The sequence below is a fragment of the Lagopus leucura genome, unplaced genomic scaffold (genome assembly GCF_019238085.1).
Source record: "Lagopus leucura isolate 7727_CA_CO unplaced genomic scaffold, USGS_WTPT01 Super-Scaffold_100028, whole genome shotgun sequence".
Lineage (NCBI taxonomy): Eukaryota > Metazoa > Chordata > Aves > Galliformes > Phasianidae > Lagopus > Lagopus leucura.
The window spans coordinates 8140010-8163347 of record NW_024962279.1 but is presented as its reverse complement, the minus strand read 5'-3'; the positions used below and the strand labels follow the sequence as shown (position 1 = coordinate 8163347).

The 23338-nt window shown below is 40.9% G+C and overlaps 1 protein-coding gene across 1 annotated transcript in view; it reads left to right on the top strand.

Annotated features, from left to right (window-relative positions):
- FGD5 (FYVE, RhoGEF and PH domain containing 5) overlaps positions 1–23338 on the top strand; it is a 91697-nt gene that overhangs the window by 5463 nt on the left and 62896 nt on the right. The window contains exon 2 of the mRNA XM_042880862.1: positions 4951–7849. Within this exon, the coding sequence (XP_042736796.1) occupies positions 4951–7849 (2899 nt within the window). The remainder of the gene's footprint in view (positions 1–4950; positions 7850–23338) is intronic.

Here is a 23338-nt window from a genome sequence, read left to right as displayed (position 1 = left end):
TATAACTGAATATCATTATAGAGCCGAATTAGACTTTCCTATTGAATTGTCTGGATATTCTTCGTCTACCTCCTGTTTCTCAGGCACTTTCCATTTATAGATTTGAAGCTCTTTGTAGCAGGAGCAATGAGAATCAGGCCTCGTGTGCACTGGCTTCCACTGGAATTCTAGTTTTGGTGCTGTCTCATGCCACTGTTGCAGTGTGGTCTATCTGCATGGTCGCTTTCATCTAAACACATTTCTGCTCTCTTTTCTCAACATCTCTCCAATTTTGACATAAATCTGAACTGAATTAATGATGAAGGAGTGAACAAAGCATAGGTCTACACAAGTTTGTTGAAAAAAGCTACTTTTGGCAGCATAAGAGATGCCTGAACTCAACTGTGATGCCATTCAAAGCTTGAACTGGTATATCTAAATTATGGAGCCCATTTCTTGGGCCACTGTCCGAAGACCACAGGCCTGGGACAAATCTGCAGAAGCTCCTGCAACTGCAAAATCTTAGTGTTTTAAGTTTTCACCTCAAACCAGCTGCTTAATGGGGCAGGGGTGTAGGTATATATAGTCCCTTATATGCCTAAATTAAATTCTAGGCTAATTCCTATATCTAACTTACATCTGAAAGTGGGTGGTTGTAGTGTTTTAGGCAAACTCCACCTCAGAATGTCTGTTGTTTCAAATAATCATTTGAACAGTGAAGGCTGTATGGGTTGGTTGTTATTCCAGAACTGCTACGTTCACTGCTTAGAAACTCAAATGTGAAGAGGACAGGAGCAGAGAGCAGAGTAGTTTTATTTGGGCCATGTCAGGAACAAAACCAAGCTGGAATGCAAGTTTGCCTGAAGGAGAGGAAGCCGTCCTTGTCAGTACAAGGAAGCACTGAACAATAAGGGGAGGAGCAGGCTAAAGAAATTCCTATTCCCCAAGAGTTTCCTTGTAAGCACAGAGTGGGTGTGCCTCCCTCCAATATAAAATGCATCCTAAAATAAACATGCACAATTATTTGTTAACATACACATTTCTTATGGTGCAGTGTTGTTTTTTGCCCATTTAGAAGTTACAGCCTCTTAAATGCTTCAGACACCAGAGGAAGCAGAAATTGAATCAGAGCGAATCATTGTGATAAAAGGTGCACAGAGATCCATTGTGCTTGACAGATCTGCTTTCTTTTCAGTAATTGTTATACAAGAGTTTACTTAAAACACTTGTATACACACACACCCATGAGGCGAAATTGTTTAAGAAGCCTCCATGAAAGACAAGGTCAGCACAATGAGCAGCTAGGAAAAAGTGTCAAAGAAATCCAAAGGGGCAATAGTTGGCACAGAGGAAAAGAGTAGGACACCACAGTGCCCACTGTTACACTTTGAACAGGGTCCACTACCATAATTTATTCCCTGTGCAGTGTTACTGAAGGTAGCATGTAGAAAAATTCAAGATCACTTGATTCTGCCACAAATTTACCACTGGAGGGAAATTGGGTAACTGAATTCAAGCTATATATATAGATATATAAAGAGGATGTGCTCATGGTTATTTTGCATAGAGAAAATGAGTTCATTGCATTGTTTTATGTCAAGTTGGTTTATGAACCAAAGCTTTAAATATCCAGGCATTCTCCATAAGCCAGTCTTTTTCTCCATGCACAGTCTTTCAGTACAGGCACTAATAATAACAAGGATGAGAATGACCAGAGTGCTCAGCCTTGTCACATCCCAGGAACAAAGTAGGTATATTTGTGTCCTACTTTTAGATAGACATTCCTGGGAAAAGCCAGACACTGAAGAAAATGTTATAATACCTTCAAAGCCATGTTCTTTGGAGAAGTCCTAAGAAACACCTCATTAGGGTGTTAAAGGTTCTAGTGCTGATTTCTTGTGAAGACTCTGCTATAGCTGGTAAAATCTCATGCTACCATCTGTTTACTACCAGAAAATTAGTTTAGGATGCTCAGTCATTGCAAAAAGTGACTTAAAAAGGCCATGTGCAGGCTTGGCTGGGGAGACAGGCTTACAAGATACTCAAGTCACCCTATTCACTTCCTGTTTGTAACTGGTAACAGCTTTCATTACTCTGCAGATTTGAATTACTGCAGATTTAATTATGGTGCAACAAAAGCAATGGCACTTCAGTAACAGTTAAGTGCTTGGCGCATCACGTTTCTGAAGTGATCCGGAGAGAATGATTAGCTACTTCATTCTGTGATGTCAATAAGACATGTGCCCTGCAGCTCAAAGCAGCAATGGATACTGTGGAACAAGAGGACACGCTGCTGTACTGCAGACCGGTGAATATGCAGTTCTTTCTCCCCCCTTTCCCACAAGTTGCTTTAAATCTTCTATTTCCTCTTTCTGTGCATGAACCAAGTTATTCAAAGCCAATGATCTGCATACCTCCTATCTCTGCAGGTCAGCTCACATACTGATGTTTTCAGGATTCACAGCTTTGAGCAGCAGAAATACAAGAAGTCTCATTTGTGAATTTGTTCACCTTTTTTTTTTTTTTTTTTTCTAATCCTATGTCATAGTCTGAGGCTTGGCTGCTGTTAGAGAATCAAAGGAGGAACAGCAGGCCATCCTGTGCTTGTCGAGGGTCTGCAGAACACAAGGGCTTTTTAGGGTGTCTACATTCCTGAAGGGATCTTGTGCTAAAAAGGATGATTTCTGAAAGACCGTACAGAACTACTGGTGTGATCACTACCTGGAACTAGAAAAATTGGCTTGGCTTTTCCCAGAAGTTAATTGATAGTGCGAAGCTATTCCTTTCCAGGTTAAAACTATGATGACATCTATTTCTAGAGCCTAAACTGTTTGATCAGCACACAGGTTGTAGATGTTCACGACAAGCTGAAAGCGAAGGTGCAAATAACAAAAGCAGATCTGTCAAAGCACACCTCCTTTTGTGCTCAGCACAACCTGCATGTTGCTTGTTCTGTGTCAAAGGTTCTTAGCATATACTGGACATTGGAAAATACAAATGCTTCAGCAAATTCAGCAAAGACATCTAGTACTGCCATTTTACCTAATTCCTATATATCAGATACCTTAGCAGTCTTCAAAAACTCTCTAACTTCTGTAACTCCTTTGCAACATCTCCAAAACCAAGGTATATTTAATGAGTGCACAGTATGCTGTAAAATCATTTTCTCTTATGCTATGAAAAAATTGCTTTTTTTTGTATACTCAACAAGTTCATAATAAAATCAAATTCCTCAGTTGTTTAGCATTCAGCACCTGTACTTTCAGTGCAGTTTAACTAGCCAATATCTTTTAAACTCACTCCTGTTAAGTACATCACAGGGTGCTGAATGACCTTTCTCCAGCCATACACTGATGTTCTCCACCCTTCTCTTACTTCATTCCTGGAGATCTTTCCCCTCAGTGGGAGAATTCCCAGCCGAGAGCAAATGTGAAGAGATACCTGATGAAGCTGGCTGCAGTTCACCCACCAACACTAGTTTTATTTACCCTGTAGAAAAAACAGCATACTTAAGAATGACAACATGTTGTGCTTTATCTAGTAAGTAAATGTTTGCATACAAGACTGGCATGCTACTAGTCAAAATAAATGACAAATTGTATTATTTTCTGTTTGTAATCTTCTAGATAGCATTAGTTGACCAGCTTCATAATTTGTATGCTTGTATGTTGAGCAGTAGTGATTATTAGCTCTGCATTTGTGTACAGCACAGATGAACCTAGGTGAGATAGATCCCCATACGCAGAATAATTCTAACAGTTTATGTTAAAGCTGCTTCATGAGAGCAGACTTCTCCTTCCTTTGGGCTGATCTGAGATCATTAGCTCAGTTTTAACTTAAGTGAAGTCTCTTTTGTGTCTCATAATTCTAGAAACACTGTTTTCAGAGTAAACCAGAATGCCAAATTGTGAGCATTGTTGTATTGGAGGAGATTTCAGCAGGTTTAGAAAGATCAAGGAGAAAAAAAAAGGTCTCTTACATCTCTCAAGACCTACTCAAACATCCACATGGGCCATATCCCAAACGGCATCTCTTGAGTTGAGATCCTGCCCCTCATTCCCTGCGTATAGGACATGATGACTTTGCACAAAGAATTGTTCCTGTCTCTCTCATGGCACATTGTCCTGTCACGTGGTTTTCCTTACAATGGAGATCTTCCCTTTACTCCACCAATGATTGTTAATTTAAATAAAAAAATAAAATAATAAATAGAGATTTCTGATTTATTATTCATGTAATTACCAATTGATGGCTAGAAAACATTAGTAAGAATAGAAACCTTCTTTTTATCGGCATTTGGAATCATTTGGTATTTTTGCTTCTTCACACTGCATATTTTATTTCATCTAAAATCTCATAATTGAGAATTCTTATTGTTGCCTATTTATGCACCTTTTCAGCATTTCATTTAGTTATGTAAAGAATATTAATTTCAGGACCAAGGATCAGCTCAAAATACCTGTAGTATATAAAGTGTACTGTGAGTCCAGTGTTCATATATGACTATTAAGTTGTCTTAAAAACAGTGAGGGAGAGCTAGCTTGTTTTCAGTCTTCACAGAATCACAAAATCATAGGGGTTGGAATGGACATCTAGAAATCATCTAGTCCAACTCCTCTGCTAAAACAGGTTTTCTAGAGCAGGTTGCACAGGAAAGTGTCCATGCTACCCATCTTAAATGATATATCTTTGGCTCTGCAGCTCTACACCTTTTTTCTTCGCAGCTATGCTTTCGTTTCATTTCAGCTGTGACGTTAAACCATGTTCCCTGGAATAGCTGCAGTGTCACATGGAAGCACAGTACATATGCTCTGCTGCAGATTTCTCTTTTCAAAGACGTGTCTTTTATTGGCTGGACTTGTTGCACTTTACAAGTAACTGGTATAAGATAAAAGTCTACTGTAGAGTATGCTCTGGTGGCTTTAATAAGAGACCAAGATGACTAATATGACTTTTCTCTCTTTTCTCCAGAAATCACAAAGCCACCACTAGCACCGAAACCAAAAATTATTGGTCATCTTTCTCCAGTAGCCATCTCCAAATTTTCTCCTTCACTGCCAAGGTCTGATATTCTTCATAACCCAAATTCTATGTCTAGGGGTCCCAAACCACCTATTGCTCCCAAGCCAAAACTCTCTACTGACACAGAGAGCAGATCCAGTGTTAATGCCAACAATAATTTAAATAAATGCTCAAATTGTAAACTTCTCTGTCTTGACGGAGAGTTGTATGATGGAAATCAATGCAGTGCTGAGTGCCCAGAATCTGAGGCAGATAATGAATACACTGTACTTCCTGAAACTCAGCTGACCATTGAAGACTGCAATGACTTGGAACACGAGCATGATCAGAGCCTAGATTCTTTTGCAGACAATGAAATCTTGGAAATTCCAGAAGCAGCAGAGAAGGAAGAAGATAACATTCCTTATCATGCGGATGCTGACCATCAAGAAATTGAGCACCATAACTTTTCAGATATTGCTGAACCAATAAAACCAGACTGTGTATCATCAACCAGAGACTGTGGCCAATCTGAAGCATTCTGTGAAGAGCCCTCTGATGCCACTGGTGGGAGTAATGACGTATCCAAGAATGTAGATGAAGGCGAGAATGTTGCAGGTGATTGTAGTGAAACCAAAAGCAAGGAAGAAATTTCTAACAATCTCAAATTGGTTGAGGACAATGATGATAAGACTGATGGTGATAACATTTTGAATGGAGATGAGGGCAATGTCTGTGAAGATATCATTCTAACACCACTAACTGCAGCTGAATTAATCCCAAGTTTGGAGAAATCAGAGGAGGAAGAAGAAGTGCCTGAGATTTTAAGAAAGGGAGATAGATGTCCAGCACATGATGGTGATCATAGTGTGTATGCAGAGCTTGATTTGAACATGGAAGAGGAGTTAGAAAATGATGACTGTACAAGTCCTGACATGCTGCCCAATGAAGCCAGTGAGAAAACAGTTCTGTGCTTAGAATTGCCTGAAGGTGAACCCAGTGCTGAAAATGATCTGGGAGATTCCACTCATCCAGCAGCAGCTGAAGTGGAGGAAGCAGACACAGACAAACACAATAATACAAACATAGGAAATGCCAGTGATGACTGCCAGATCACTGACCTGAGAGGTGAGGAGACATCAGAGGTAGCCTGTGAAGCAGGCGAAGACTTTGGAAAAGGAGAGGAAGAAACTGTGAATGCGGAGAGTACTGATGATGGGTGTCAAATTGCTCCTTTTGAGAATGATGATGGTGAGGAAGTACCCACAAATCTGCAAACAGAAGAGACCTGTCCAAAAGAAGATGGTCAGATCTCTGATACCCTCCCTAGTGGTCCAGGGATGGAGCCAAAGCTGGAAGACATGTCTGCTGAAGAACATAATGAAAGCATTGCAGAAGCCTCTAAGTCAGATGAGTTGCAACTTGAAGGAAATGAGGTAGAAACAGATAGTCTCAGCAAAAGTGTCCTAAGTCCAACACAATTAGTCCCACATAAGGGAGAGATAGAAGTCTGTCAGCATGATAAAGTGAATGTAGAACACGGGACCAGAAATGTCTTGCATGAAAATCTAGTACTCCCTGAAGTAGTCATTGTGCCTGAAGAATCAGAGAGAAGAGAAACTGGCAGTGATTCCCTAGATGACCCTTATGTACTTCCTGCAGAAAACGAATTCACTCATAAAGGGCAGACTGATTCAGGAGATGATCACAGTAAAAGGGATGAATTAGGCATGGATGGTGAAAGCAACTTACTGCCCATTGATCGTAAAAGCATTGTCACTAGAACACGGTCACTTTCTGGGAAAATGCCAGGCTATGTGCCAGAAACAGTTCCAGAAGAAGGTGGTCCTGAAAGCGATTTACCACCTTCCTGCAACAGTTCTGGGACTGAAGACTTAAGCAATAATTCATTTTCAGTGGAAGGAAAAACAGTGGAAGACAACAAGGCATTACAATCCAAGCCAAGACGCTTTATTTTATATCCTCGGTCTTATTCCGTTGAAGGGAGAGAGATACCTGTCTCCATTTACAAAGAGGGTGATGGCTGTGTACTCAGCGATATTAGAATGAAAAAGACAGAAGACAACTTATCTTTGCCTTGTGTCAATGGTTCCTCACATATCTTTTCCCAAGGAAATCTTTCGTCAGGCGCTGTATCTACTCCATCTTCAGTTGTCGATATACCACCTCCTTTTGAACTTGCTTACATCACCAAAAAGCCAATCACTAAAAGCTCCCCTTCGCTTTTGATAGAGAGTGAGTCACCTGATAAGTATTCCAAGAAAAAGAAATCTTCCTTTAAGAGATTCCTCACTCTAAAATTCAAGAAGAAAACTGAAAGTAAAATCCATGTAGATGTTAATGTTTCTTCTTCGAGGTCCTCATCAGAGTCCAGTTATCATGGGCCTCCAAGGCTGATGGAGCTGGACAGGACTCTAAGTAGCTCACCTCAACTGAAGTCACATGTGGGGAAGCTCCGTGCGTCTGAGTCTCCCTCAACTGTTCTTTTCTATAAGGATGGTAAGAGAAAAGGAACACCCAAGTCCTTCAGCAGGAGCGTGTCACGGGTGGAATCCTTTGAGGACCGGTCCAGACCTCCTTTCATGCCACTCCCATTAACAAAGCCTAGATCAATTTCTTTTCCCAATGCTGACACTTCCGAATATGAGAACATTCCAGCTATGAACTCTGACTATGAAAATATACAGATTCCTCCTCGAAGATCCACCAGAGCAGGAACTTTCACTGAGTTTTTTGAAGATCCCAGCAGGGCATTATCTGCTGCTAATGAGAATGACGGCTATGTGGATATGAGCAGCTTCACTGGCTTTGAGAACAAGCAGCAAACCATGGACCAGGAAACAGAAAGGTACTGTAATAAATTATTATGTAAGACCTGCTAGTCTTGGCCAAAGAAGCAAGGCATCCCTTACTGTAGGCAGATCCTCCATGTTGCTTGCCTCATATTCCTCACAGAAAATGCTGAAAAGCAATATTGGAAGAAAACAAAATAAACCTTTACCAGAGGAAAAAACAGACATCAAATTAACTCTGTACATTGTAAATGCATGCCAGGAATACCAGTAGGTCTAGATCCTATGGTTTGTAACTACAGCCAAAGAACATTTTAAAATATCTGGTTTGTCCAATGAATCTGCTTTCTGTGGCTTTCTTGGGTGTGGAAGGATGGGGGTGAAACATGCTTTGTTCTTTAGTAAGAAATGCTTCTGACTGCTTAACGGAATGGAAAAAAAAATGCATATTTGCCTGCATCATTTTATTCCTCAAACCAACAGTATGTGCATGAATTTATTTTCATATATATAATTTGTCTTTCAAGGTGCATCAGTTAAGTATAGACCAGAAAATCCCAAACCATGAAAAAGTTAGGCTATACAATTAATTTTATAAGTTGCTTTAAAGCCTGTCACTATGGACGTTTGATAGAGCTGCAGATTTCTGAACAAATTAAATAACTCCTTCTAAAATCATATGCATAGCTAGCATGAATAATAGTCTTTCTCCATGCCATTAGTTTATTTACAAACAAGAAAATATTTCAAAACTACTTCTTTTCATAGTTACATAGGGGTAATGCACTCAAGACTGTTGAGTTAACATTCCGTCATTATGTTCCTACTGACAGATTATAGCATATAATCATTGGAGTGCAGAGATGTGAATAAGAATGGTATTTTCCATTAAGCTCACGATAACAGGTAGAAAACAAGGTGCAAAGCAAATGAATGAAAAGCAGTGTCTTTTAATGCAGTCACATTTTGTTAGCATGTGTGAAGAAGATGAAGATCTTTTAAAGATATTTCAGACTTGAGGAGTGAAAGAACTGTCTTTAAAACGTCTAAATCAGAGTCTTGCAGACTGTTTCAAAGTCAAGAGTGATGTACTGCACTTCGTCTTTCTGTGAGGCAAGAATTGGAGGAAGGGAGGAGTACATGTGCCTGAAGGTGGGGAGTTTGGGATGCAGACCTGTGGTTTAGCTCTTTGGAATGTGGGTTGCCTCCAGTGCTGGGAATGCCAGTGGTGCTGGCACTGGAACATGGAATACAGGGCAGCTTCACAACACACTGCCACGTCCCCAAGTGGTACCTGGCAGAAGCTGCCTTAGCAGGGTCTGACAGTCTATTAGTCACACTCATTTAAAGGTTTGCATCGAGCCCAGCTCTGATGTTTTGTCTTGGAAAAATTGGCCAGTTCTTTGTGTCCATGAAACACCGCCCATTTTGGGTAGATCTTGTAGAACCAAGTTAAAAATATTAAAACTACGTAAATTGCTGTGACTTGGGTCCATTTATGAACTTCCTGTGGAAGCCTGTTGTTTCAAGGGGAGAGCCAATCCAAACCGGCTCAGGAAGTCTCAAGGTCAAGGCGTGAACATAGTTTTTCAGGCTGCTGCTTGTTGTGCGAGCAGTTTTTTCTGTCATGGAAGAAATGAAGGCTAGGTTCTTCTGAACAACAACTTCATCAAGATAACAGGAGTGAAGGGAGGAGCAGCAGGCAGACAGCAATATATATATATTGCTGATGAAACACTACTGTTTGCTGTATTTGTCAGGATGTTTTGAACAAAAACATGCCTGAAAACATTTGTTGAAAAGCATATGCTTATCCCACATGCAGTGGTATAATATACTTGAAAATACAGTGTATGGTCTGCTCTTCTAAGAGCAAAATAAATCATAGAAGTACCTGTACATGAACGCATTTACACATTCATACATGATGAATGGGCATGTATGTTTTATTTCTTGTTAAAGCAGTCCTCTCTAAAATATCTCTCAGTTGATTCATTCTAATATGATTTCAAACACAGCGCTACCACAGCCACACAGGGATAACAACAACTTTGAGCTCCAGCCTCCTCATATCCTGAGGATTATTTCAGCCATGTGAGAGTACAAGTGTGTTGCACTAAACTCTTGTAATACATGAGACTTGAGCCTACGATCATCTGCTTGGTACATTCAATTGCAGAATACTGATGTTTATCTGCTGGTAACTGATGGAGTTGCTACACTTTTGATGAATGGCCTGGAACAAATCTTTTATTATGTCTTAGAGAACAGAATGTGAGAATACTATAAAAGATTATAACAATCCAAGAACATCCACTAGAGCACTTGGCTGGGGAAAAGGGGATGGGAGATTTACAGAAAATGACAGATAAGACTGACTGCTTAATTTTTTTTTTTGCTTAAAAGGAAAGACAGCGTATAATAGATTTAAATCACTGATCTAACTGGAACCAATCAAATTTATTGAAGAAGTCCAATAATGACACTGTGCAAAATAGATCTTAACATACAATTACCACTGCAGGAATACAATTGGGAACTTTGCTCCCCAGAGAGAAGTTATCATGTATCCCCAGAATTTAGCAATCTGGTATTAATAATTAAAGTGATTAAAGTATATGACAATATAGATTTCTGTACAACGTAGATACAATGGGACGTAAGTAGAATTTGACAAAATGCCTCTCATCTTTCCTCAGTCCACTTAAAATGAATCAGATTGCTTGCCTTTGCTAGTCATTTTCTAGCCTGCTACACTTCTAGCCACTACAAAGTGCAAAGTAACACAAACCAATCCTTTAGACTGAAAGGAGAACATAACTCCCCCCATCTCTTGGACAACACACTCTAACTTACTGTACTGCATTGATTCTCAAGCAGCAGCTCTAAATCAAAGCAGTCCCATAATGTAACTGGCTAGGCTGTCATCAGATAAAAGTCCATCAGGATTAAAGTATTCTGGGACATTTCTTAAAGAATAGCTTTGGTAACATAATTCTGGATATTCAGAACATCAGCCATATTTATGACTGTGTTAAAATCAGGGGGTTGGAAAAGAGGAACCTCTGACACTCATTTCATAGTCTTCCACAGTGCCACATTCGTTGCTTTTAAGAGTCCTTTATCAAGGTTTAGATATCATCAGGAACAGAGTCCATACTTCAGAATTACCTAGTTTGGTAAGTCTCAGTCTTCCTCTCTGCTAAGATGTTCAAAATCCAGAGAGGAAAAAAGGGAGAATAAAGAAATACAAGGTGGATACCTGCAATTCCTCAGCTAAGCCCACTGTGATGCTGAGATCCCAGTGCTCTGTGTTATTACACTAAGGCCGGTGGTAATTCAGAATAACTCTCTAGAATTGCAGACTCGTGCCTGTAAGCTACTGCCAAGGCTCCGACTTTCTACTACTCTTCAGGAGGCACCTACTGATGCCTCACAGCTGTAGTGCAAAGACAGTCACTTCCTCTGTGTCCTGTTCCTCTGAAGATGAACTTCATTCCTAAAGGAAAAAGTTGTCTTTAGGAGAAAGCAAGGAAGACTCTGTGGTTTATGTGTATCCTGTAAATGAGACATTTCCTTTAACATGGACAGTTTGTAGCAGGAATACACAGGTGCTTAGAAACTGCTAAAATAGCACTTGAAATACATTGGTGTTAGAGATGATGTTTCATGGGCCAGCAGCATTATGTGCTTCGTAAGCAATGCTCTTTTCTATGTAGCCTTAGTCAGCCTCTGCTTGGGCCAGGCCTAGGCATGACTGTGTTACTGAAGACTGATTTTAAAATGTATACCAGAATCAGATTACCATTATGCAGCAATAGAACTACTGCCTATGGCTGATGTGCTATAAGGAGTGCAAATCTTCCTGCTCTAGAAGTAGAAAAATTCAGTGGGTGAACAATCGTTTCCCTCTCCAGTGGTTATTCAGTTGTGCCCTCTACCTCACCGCTGGATTCATCAATCTGTTCTAACACATTATGCCACTTAAGGGATTATATCCTCTCTGATCTCTGCAGGTCATCAGTCACTGATTAGCTCCAAAACTGTGCTCAGGGTGGTCTGCATAGAATCACAGAATGGCCTGGGTTGCAAAGGAGCACAATGCTCATCCAGTTCCACCCCCCTGCTGTGTGCAGGTCATCAACCAGCAGCCCAGGCTGCCCAGAGCCACATCCAGCCTGGCCTTGAATGCCTACAGGGATGGGGCATCCACAGCCTCCTTGGGCAGCCTGTGCCAGTGCCTCACCACCCTCTGCGGGAAAAACTGCCTCCTAATAGCCAACCTAAACCTCCCCTGAGTTTAAAACCATTCCCCCTTGTCCTATCACCATCCACCCTTGTAAATAGCCATTCCCCCTCCTGTTTATGCACTCCCTTCAAGTACTGGAAGGCCACAATGAGGTCTCCCTGCAGCCTTCTCCAGGCCAAACAAGCCCAGTTCCCTCAACCTTTCCTTATAGGAGAGATGACTTCTCTTCCTAAAAGTGGTCTAAATACCAATGCTACTCAAAATGTCATATGCTTTTATGATTAAGGTGAAATTAAAACCATTAGAGTGAACTTTTTGCAACACAGCACATGTTTCTAACCAACAAAACCAGAATGTTTTATCTTTGGCTCTCTCTTCTTCTAATGAGAAGCGCATACATTTATATAAGACAAAATCATCAACTGTCAGAGAAGTACAGTATGGTATCTAAATACATATGAAGGATAAGGTGAATGTGTAGAGATCATTATGCAATGGAAGATTTAGTATAAATAATCCATGCAAAACAGCAGTGGCCAAGAAAGGACTTTTTTACATATTTTACTCCACATTTAGAGTGGAAACAAGTTAACTCTAGACTAGACCTGAAGACAATCAAGGTCTTAAGGCATCTGAAACTTGAGAGCAGAGTTAGGCTCTGAACAATAGATTCAACTTATTGGGATAGATGTTCCCTCTTTTCTTCTTTTTTGCTTTCCCTGAAAAACAAATCCTAGCTGCTTAATCTACTCAGTTCCAAGTTTGTTACTCCATAAACTCCTGCTCTATGCCTGCGCTAAGCTAGCTTGCATTGAATTCTCCTGACTTTTATTAAGCAAAGGAGAAATACAGTGTTCATAAGCACTGTGATAGGTTTTTTAAGAGAAACACAAATTATCTTCAAAAACACATATGTACAGAAACCTATATACAGTTTTTCTCTATTTCAGAATGGAACTTGTGCTGCACTCTGGATCTTGTATTACTATGAATTTCAAGATGTGCCAGAGCCCACATTCTTAAAAATACAGCCAGGGAAGCTAATGCAGAACATGTAAAAAACCTGCAAGGTTGCAAAGGCCCCACAGACATTCCTTAAGCATGGAAGTCTGGAGATAGGAGTGAGTCCCATAATGGCAGAATTGCTGTTGTTCAAACACAGAGAAGAAGGAACAGACACTGAGCCTAAAGGAGAGACACCTTCACTTGTGATCTGATGAATATGATGGAAAATAAAATCTCAGCAACTTTCACCCACTGTCACACTTTGCAGCATAAACCTGAAAGTTTTTTAAATTGACTGCAGGACAAGGACTCCCAGTGCTATACCCTGACTTCTGGCTGTGCATAGTCTATTGAAATTCTTGACAATAGCTACAGCTAGCTCTGACATGAGTCATGTATTTATTTCTGTTTACCTTAGAATTGTCTGAATTACTACAGGGAATTAGAAGGTGATAGCAGTTAATGCAGGATTTCCATCTGCTCAGAGACAGTGAACAGTCCGCAGGAGATAACAGCATGGTGCTCCACCTGGGCACATGGCACGCTTCACCGTGCACTGTCAGGTATTGGAGGGGTGGAGAACTGTCTTTCAAAGGCAGTAAGAACAGATGGCAGAGCTTTCTTTGGTGGCAGAGGTTTTCACACAGGCACCTTTGAAAAGTGTCTCCAGACAGTACTGGTAACGTTATATTGTTAGTGAAGAAGAAGTTTTAATACGTGTCCAGCTTTAGATGTCAAGGTTACAGTGGCAGCGTGGCCCCTCTCCTCTTTCCTCTTATCCACAGAACTGTATGTCTTGGTTTATGTTGGGGATGCAGGTGTTGGATTACAGGAAACCAGCATGCTTCCCCAACACAACTCTGCACTGCATCTCACCATCCTGCACCCAGGATCTGTCACAGCATAGCCTCAGAGGGCTGCCACTGCTCAGTCACAGCATCTGGATACAGCGTCAGCTTTGTTCATGAGGAATCACAGTCCCATATACCTCTCAGGAAAGCATCCCAAGCCTGAGGACGTGATGATATTATTAGCAACTTGATTTCATTTTCCTGGCTAGTTTTTTGATCAAATTCCAGCACAGAGAAGGAATATCTATGCCCGTGGGCTTCTTCATGTCTTGAAGGAATATAAGCCTGGGAATAACTCTTTATCTTCTTTGGTTTAGTTACATAGACAGAAATTTATTTCCAGTGGTGTTCCATGAGAGGGAGACTGAACCTGTTGCATACAGCACATTTGTACGGGATGTTCACAAATCAAAGAAGTCATATAAGAACTCCTAGCACGAAACAGAAAAAGCATGTACTGAAGACAAGGTGACAAGACTGATGATTGACAAAACACAGCCTTTTTTGAAATGGTCTGGTCTCTTATTGTCAGTGCTTGTTTTGTGCATGCATGTCTGCCCTCCTGCCCCCTCCTTGAGCTAGACTGAGATTTACTGAATGGGAGGCTGCACATTGCAATTCTGCAGTCTTTGTGGAATCCACTGGTTAATTATAAGAGTTCAATTCCTACAGTATTAAAAATGCAATAGAAGTTGTTGTTGTTACAAGTCTAATCCAGCAGTTTACGGTTTGCTGTGCCATTCAACAGTTATTCATGATGCACAATGCATTTTTAATTATCCTGCAAGAACTTTGCTTTTACAGACCCAAAGGGGGCTAACATAAAAGCTGCCTTAAGATTGGCTGTTCAGTGACATAACAATTAATAGCAGCTGAATGTACCAGTTTGAGTTAATGCAAGAACATATTTAAGAGGCACTGTCCTGTTTTCCCAGGATCCCTGTTACAGAGCTTTTACGGGGACTCTTTCACTTAAGTAATTAACTGAATTAATTAGCTGATATCCTTCAAAGGCCTGAGTAAGGAGACCTATCATCCATGAACACTTTTTGTTGGTCTGCCAGACTCCTGCTACCCCAACTTTTATCTTTTGCCTATTGGTATCAAAGGGATGTTCTCAGATTTGTCCTTTATTTATTTATTTATAATTTTTTATTTTTTAGTAAAGAAATAAGATAAGTATCAATGTACCAAGGGACATGGTAGTTTCTCAGTTATATGTTTAGCAGTCTCCAGCCAGCCATTTTCAGCTGTCTCAAATTAAATACTTCTTGAGTCTGTTAGCAGTTTGCCCTTGTGTCTTGAGTTTATTTAGTAAATTGGATTAAAAACCTTAGGTATTAAGCCATTGCATCTTCTTTTGGGCGTTTAGGCAGACGTACTTATTCCAGTGTCTCTGATCAGTTTCTTATAGAGGTTTGTAGACCCTCTTATGTTTCAGGTTACGGATTATGGTCTTATTCTGGCTAGAAGCGCTCAGAGAGCTCTCCTCCTTAGGATAACATGCCTTCAGACACAGTGGACTGCACACAGTACAGCGTAACAGATAAGGAATCTAAGAGCTTGAACTGAGCATCTCAGAATCTATCCTTTAAACATTCTGCCTTTCTATTTTCAGGCTTAAAAAAATCCAGACAATGGCAGTGACATTAAAACACATCACAGTGAGCACGCTCAGGGAAAAGAGCCACAGTGAGAGTGACATACAGTGAGACAACAAAAATGAAAATGTGTATTTTAATGTCAATTTATTTTGACATTTGATAGTAGCTCTAAGAAAAAAAATACTGCTTCAGTATCCTGTAGTTCTCAATATTTTTTCTTTTTTTCTGATTGTTTAATTTGCAGAGTTTAAAAAAAAAAAAAAAAAGCTGTAGGCAAGCAAAACTGCAGCCAGCTCTCATTTTAATCTGGGAACTGAAACTGATGTCTTAGGAAGCCGAGTAGAACTACTGAGCACTTTCATTCATTCTTGCGTATTAGTTAAACTGTTTCTCCCCTGGAAATATTATGTGCTAATGACTGGGTTTATCTCTGAAACATAAGAAAGTTTTATTCATTCGATGTTCATCCCAAATCTCAGGAAAGAAATGCCAGATGTAAGATCTTGATTAGTTTAGAATTCCATGAGCTGTTTGTTTTCCTGTTAAGAGTAGCTTGTGTCTTGAGTCAAATATGTGCTTTCAGGTCCAAAGGGAATCCCTTCTGGAAGGACAAGCATGAAGAGATTTTTTAGTGCTATCAGTTCCTCCCATCTCCAGTCTCTCTGAAAACTGACAGGAAAGACAACCAAACATGCCTGCCTTTCTGATAAGGAGATATTTATGGATATTTATGGTTTGCAGGAGCTCAGGAGCATTAAAACTGCAGAGACTGGGCATTAAGGAGCTTTCCTCACACTGCTTGTCTGCTTGTTGTCTGATGCTTACAGCAGCTCAGCAGTTTTCAGCTCAGGTTTTGAGAGATCTGCTATCAAAAACTCTCCAGCTTTAGAACAAAAAGACTCTGGTTCCACCTTTTAATGACTGGGTTATGCTGCCTAAAATAAACAAAGACAGAATAATCAGGAACATGCCACTAGTCTCCAATCTGTGATATGTGTATTGTCACCAGACATTTTCTTTTCAAGAAATATGGCATCTTATGCTAACTGGATCCAGAAGTCAGAAAATCATTGGTAGATGTGTTGTAGTCAGAAAAGTGACTACATAAATGGAATCTGGATAAAAAAAACAAAACTGTGCCAGATGTTCATTTCAGGTACATTGTTATGTTCAGTTGGCTTCTGCCTCTGAGGACCTGCAGCTATTTAACAGTTGTCTGCCCTGACAATTCAGACTAGCACTTGAAAACATAGCAAGCTGGCATGTATTCCACAAGGGAAAAATTCACTGAAGTGCTTTATGTGAACAACTTCTCTGTTCTGACAGAAGTTTAAGAAATTAAAAAATACAGTTTATGTACTGTAGCCAGTATATAGAAAACCCAGTCCATATTTTGCCTAGGTTGGGTTTTTATCCCAGATCACTGGAAGTCAGGACTGAGTTTCTCACAACCCACAGGTCTTGGTCTCAACATAACAAGAAATGCACACAGTTATGCATTCATTATCATTCTTAAACATCTAAAATGCTGTATCTTCAGTTTTCTGAAGCTCAAAAATAATTTTCCTTGTTCTAGAAGTTCCAGAACGTCCTCCACAAACTCAACTAATATCTCAGATACCGGAATAATCACAGTTCACCATTCTACACATAACAGATAAAATACCTTTTTCACCACCAGTTTACGCTGTTAAGCAGTTTGGAGCGTTTGATTTTCAGAGTTTGTGTAAAATGAAGTCTCAGATGAAAAGCTAGGTGAATGGGAGGACAAGTCACACCAAAAAGCATCAACACATAAAGAAAAGCAATACCATAGCACAGTGCTGTTTTACAAGGTATCAAATGAACTTTTTGTGTGGATACACATGGCATCACTTGAACCATGAAATCTGTGGGTGGGACAGGGACTTCAGAGTATGGAACCATGATGAAAAGTTGGGAAATTCTCACAGCGTAAGAGGAGCACAGAATAGTTGCAGGATGCACCACAGAGATAAGTCAGATGATGCATGTGTACAGCCCATCACCACATGGCCTTGTGCAGTCCACACTGAAATGCAAAATGGGTGCTAACACATTTTAAGCTGATTTGTTTTAATACTACGTAGCTCCTCTCTGACCTCTTCCATGTCCTTCTCCTAAACACTGGTCCAGGAACTTTTCTGACACGATTCGTATAGCTAAACTAGCAAAACTTATTTGCTTTCCTGGTGCTAGGCTAGGTTTAGATTCTTGACCTAGGCCATACACACTAATTTTACTGGAAAAATGGTAATGGAGGCACAGCCTTACTCTCCATATTAAACATATACTGTCAGACACCTGCACTACTCACATAAAAAGAGAAAGAGCTTTTCCCCTGGAAACTGAAACAATAAATATGGAGCAAATCCTAAATTCTGTAACAGAACACTTTATTACTGAGATACAATCAAGGTTAAGCCACAGAAAATCCCTTGATGAGTGCCAGCTTTTGTCTTTTATATTCCTGCTTCAAGTTGTCATAGCTGGGCAATGGCTTCTTGCCACCCTATTACACAAGTTCCTGAGCTGACAGCATTTATGGCTGGCTGTTTCTTCCTGCCCCCAAGGGCAGAAGGCTGTGCTTCATATTCCACACTGGTCTCTTTGCTGAGAAATATTAGAACAGTGAAAGTCACTTGCCAGCTGCTACTAAAGGCACTCACACTGCACATGTAGGCACTCTTACATCTGAAGAAGTGATGCTGTTACTGCTTTGGAAGGAATACCTTGAAACTGCACATTACAAATTTCTGCTCTGCTTTGGAAATGACAATTACAAATCACAGGTTTCCTACTGTTTCCTATACCACACAATACCAACTTCTACTTCCTGAATGAATGAAATTAAAATGAATAATGCTTGAACAGTGCTTAGAGGTAATTCTCTTATTTGCCCTCATCATATCAGGTGCTTGTAGTTTTGTGTCTAAGCAAGGCAGAACTTTCAAGAAATTCATGTATTTTGTAACTCTGATATCAGATTCAGGCATTATGAAGAATTAGTGGCATGTCACAGCTTCTTTTCTTCATTTGGGAATAAAATCTGTTCTTTTGAGAGAAAAGGAAAAATGAAAACTGTCATTACATTCGCTGGAGGTATTGTTTTCTCTGTTATCTAAGTGGTTTTAGGAGTACTAATTTTAAGTTTTCTCTTGACATAACTACAGTTTAAAAAATCAAAGAATATGAACCACAAAACCAATCCTCTGTCTTCAGCCAGTTCTGCTGTCTCTTGGAACTGGGTGCCAAGAATTGAGATTTCTATTATTAAGAAAATCATTAAAAATTCTGGTGGCAGCAAATGATGTTTGATTCAGTTTCAGCTGTGCCTGCATTCCACCAATGCTGTTCCCAACCTGGCATCCGCCTTTGAATTTTCAATTTTATTATCACTTAATAGTTATGCCAGGCTGAATTTTCTGGAAGGATTATGATGAGTTGGATCATTCCCTGCTGTAATGATCACATCTGCATAATTGACCTCTACTCATATTTCTGTCCAGATTAGATTCCAGGATCAATAGTGTAGTCCAAGCAGTATTCTGAGTTTCAGGAGTGTGTGTGTAACAGAGCAGCTGCTGTGTTGTACAAACCTAAAGATGCCAAGAAACGAACAGGACTTGCAGAGATACTCTTTATGTAGTCAGTAGCCACTCTGTGCACCCTCCAAACAGATGTGGCCTCAGATTCTTACCTATTTAAAACATTAAAGCTCTATATTATTCTTATAAGACAGCATAACTTTATATCAAACCTGACAGTTCACAAACACTGAGCATCTCCAGGAAAGCCCACTGTGTGCTACAAATATGTCTTTGACTGCTCAGCACTATTTGAAAAACTCTCACAAAATGATTTATGTAAAATTTTCTGAAGTGTTTATCTGCACTTTTTTGGTAAATTGCAATTTTTTGGGGCAAGTAACACTGCCTAAATTGTTGCTATTCTTCAGCATGTGTCTTTCTTTGTGCAGATATCAAGCCAACTGCCTGCCTAACAGCTATTGAGGGTCTAGAATTCAAGAAGCCTCCCTCACTCACAAAAGCAGCAACACTAGCAAACAAACTGTTAAATGGATCCACATAGGTATCTGTGTCTATCCTTGGCTGCAGGAATGTAATCATTACCCTGTGCTGAAAACACATGATCCTGGGTGTATTTGTCCCTCTCTGACATAAGGACAGGACTACAATAGCGTAACAATCCCTTTTGGTTTGCAGTCAACAGCAGGAACAGAAACTGTGCCTTGAGAAAAGTAACCAGAGCAGTTCTCATTTAAGTGCTGGTAAGGATCAGCAGTGTCCAAACTCTTCAGTCTTACCTGTATTTTAAACATGACTTGCTCTGGAGTTAATCACTTTGTACTGATGACGGCCAAAACATTGAGAAGAAGCTTTGTCATAGCGAGCTAATGGCATAGAAGATAAAAAAGAATTTGTAGTACAGCAGGGGTTTCAGTCTCACTTTCCAGCTAGTGGTCTCTCCTGAGAGGTGTACATCTCATACTCTGAGGTGACCGCCTATTTGAAGGTCACTTTTTACAGAGTATCTTCTCCTTACCAATTCAGTTCTACATGGTTGGCCTACTGTGCCAATGGCTTGTGAGAGAAATGAGGGATCAAAGTGAAATCAGAGGGTGTCATTCTTCTCAAGGATCACAAATATAAAGTGATTCCACTAAACTCTCCCAGTTTTACATCACAAAATCCAAGATCAAACTGTCACGAAGGTAGTACAGGAGAATAGAGCAGAAGTGCTCAGCAGTTTCATTGTCTGAGCTACTTTTGCTGTGACTGGAAGGTGCTCATTAATTAGAACCCTTGAAACCTGTCTTGATAATTAGTGGACATTTTCCTTGTTTTCTTCTGTCCATAGATAGATGTGCAGAGGGGAATGTTTCAACATCATGCAGACATATGGCCTGCACTGTCTGGGAAGGAAGAAGAACTTCACAGCAAAAAAAGAGACCAGTATCACTGCCAAGCACTCAGGGCTTCACTCCTCTCAGCTCAGGTTTTGAAGCATTGCAACGATTCAGTCTAGCAAAAGGTGACCAGAGATGGTGAACAACAAGGGTGCTGGGGAACAACAGAGCAAGGGAAACAAGAAAAAGGAAAGCATACCAAGAGCTGCACTGATACCTTAAGGAAAACCTCTGCTGGTGCTGTAGGAAAGAAAAGTTCTGTGCCTGTGAAACTAACGATTTAATGAAAGTAAGAACTCTATGATGGCTAACATGCAATATAAATAATGTGTCCAGAGAAGTCTATAAAGGGCAGAGCTGCTTTTAATAACCTATTATGTATTATCAGCCGCCCCATTGTATCTTTTGGCATGGTGGGGAATTGGGCGCGGTGCAGCTGAGCGTCAGCCATCACTAGGTCATTGCCAGGTCATCTCTGGGGAGGAAGTGTTCTGTGTTTACAGGAAATGCAAGACAAGGGCTGGAGGACCAGGTTGAGCTCAAGCTAAAGCCGCAGCAGCTTACAGCCTCTCTGGTATGGCTGAGAGAGCACACAGGAGGTGTGCCACTCATCTGAGGCCCAAGGAAGCTCTGTTTTGCTTTCAGGCATGTCCAGCTCCTACTGTTTGCTTTTTTTTTCTTAGCAGTTTAAAGCCCCAGGATCAGGGAGGTGAACAGTGCTGTCAGACAGCTGTGCACTCTGGCATACCTATGGCTCAGCCACAAGCATGAGATTTGCCACGCAGTTTTGTGTGTGTGACTCCAGGCAAAAGCAGCCTAATGTGCCCATCCATCCCATCACTGTGCTATGGCTAGTGAAACTTCACTGCCAGGCTTTCTCTTCTACTTGTATTGTCCAAGACTGAGCCATTTCCTGAGATGAAGCCTAAACATGCATGCTCCTCTGTTGCCTGCCCTCTCTTCGCGGTCTACACCTGCACCAGGTCCACTGGTGTCTCCAGAAGCATTTGTTGAAGGTGGGAGATTTTTGTCCCTGAGGTTCCTCAGAGCAAAGCAAAGGCCTTAGGCAGCTAACCGAAAATCCACTTCTCCTCTTCCACACTGATACAAGAAAGAGTAAACTTCAAATAGACAAGCTAATGGAAGGAGGAGCAACTCCTTTCTGATGTTGGCTACCAAACAGCTTATGCCTTAGAGAACAGACTTAGAGTCTGTTACCTTGCCTTGTCAGGCTACGCTTGCTATTAGCAGACATTGTTTTTTTCCTGCTCTTTTCAGACTTCAGCTGCAATATTTGTCTTGATGGTCTGACATAACAGGAACTGACTGGCTAAACACATGCTGCACTAATAGGCATTTCCTTTTATTCTCTTTAAATACATTCTGACTTTGATTTTCTTGTAGTAATAATGAGCCTTCTTTTTGCAGTAGGTACTTCAAAAATTACTTATAAATGGGGCAAAACTAAGAGAATAAATCATCATTTTTAATAAAACAGAGCCATTCAGCACCCCACTGCTTCTTCTAATTACCACCAGTGCATTGAGTTTATATCATTTAAATTTTATGCAATGAGGATGTAACTGCTGGAGAAAGACAGTTTGAACTAATAACTACTGGATATGTGACTTGAAATAAAGCCAGAGATACTGTATGTAGAAAAGAGCTGAATTAACTGAATGCTGCCACAATGGTTAAAACCTGAGCAAACCCTGGACTTTATTTCTGGAAGTCATTAGGCAAGATATCCTTTGGCTGACCTCTGAGTATTAGTTACTAGGATCATCCTTCTCATTGTGTATACCTTATGGAGTAAGTAAGGGGCTTAGTTCAAATATGAAAAAAACAGAGGTTCCTTAAGTGCTGCATTTGTTCTTACCATGCTTTAGAGTCTTAATGTACTTTGAAACCTACTTCAAAAAGGAACTGATTTACTCTGAGGAGTCTAACTCAGGTTGACAGGTGATGGTGTTACACTCTTGTGATTATCACAGAATCACAGAATTGTAGGGGTTGGAAGGGACCTCCAGAGATCATCGAGTCCAACCCCCTGCCAAAGCAGGTTCCCTACAGTAGGTCGCACAGGTCGGCATCCAGGCAGGTCTTGAACATCTCCAGAGAAGGAGACTCCACCACCTCCCTGGGCAGCCTGTTCCAGTGCTCCGTCACCTCACTGTAAAGAAGTTCTTGCGCACATTGGTGCGGAACTTCCTATGCTGCAGTTTCCGGCCGTTTCCCCTTGTCCTGTCTCCACTCACCACTGAAAAGAGTCCAGCCTCGCCATTCTGCCCCCCACACCTTAGATACTGATAGACCTGGATCAGGTCCCCTCTCAGTCTTCTTTTCTCAAGGCTGAACAGACCCAGTTCACTCAGCCTTTCCTCATAGCAGAGATGCTCCAGGCCCTTCACCATCTTTGTGGCCCTCCACTGGACTTTTTCCAAGAGATCCCTGTCTTTTTTGTACTGGGGAGCCCAGAACTGGACGCAGTACTCCAGATGAGGTCTTACCAGGGCAGAGTAGAGGGGGAGGATCACCTCCTTTGACCTGCTGGCCACGCTCTTTTTAATGCACCCCAGGATGCCATTGGCCCTCTTGGCCACAAGGGCACACTGCTGGCTCATGGCCGACCTGTCGTCTACCAGGACACCCAGGTCCCTCTCTGCAGAGCTCCTCTCCAGCAGCTCATCCCCCAACCTGTACCACTGCATGGAATTATTCCTCCCTAGGTGCAAGACTCTACACTTGCTTTTGTTAAACCTCATCTGCTTTCTTACTGTCCAGCTCTTCAGCCCACCCAGGTCTCACCTAATGGTAGCACAGCCTTCAGGCGTGTCAGCCAATCCTCCCAACTTCGTATCATCAGCAAACTTGCTGAGGGTGGCCAC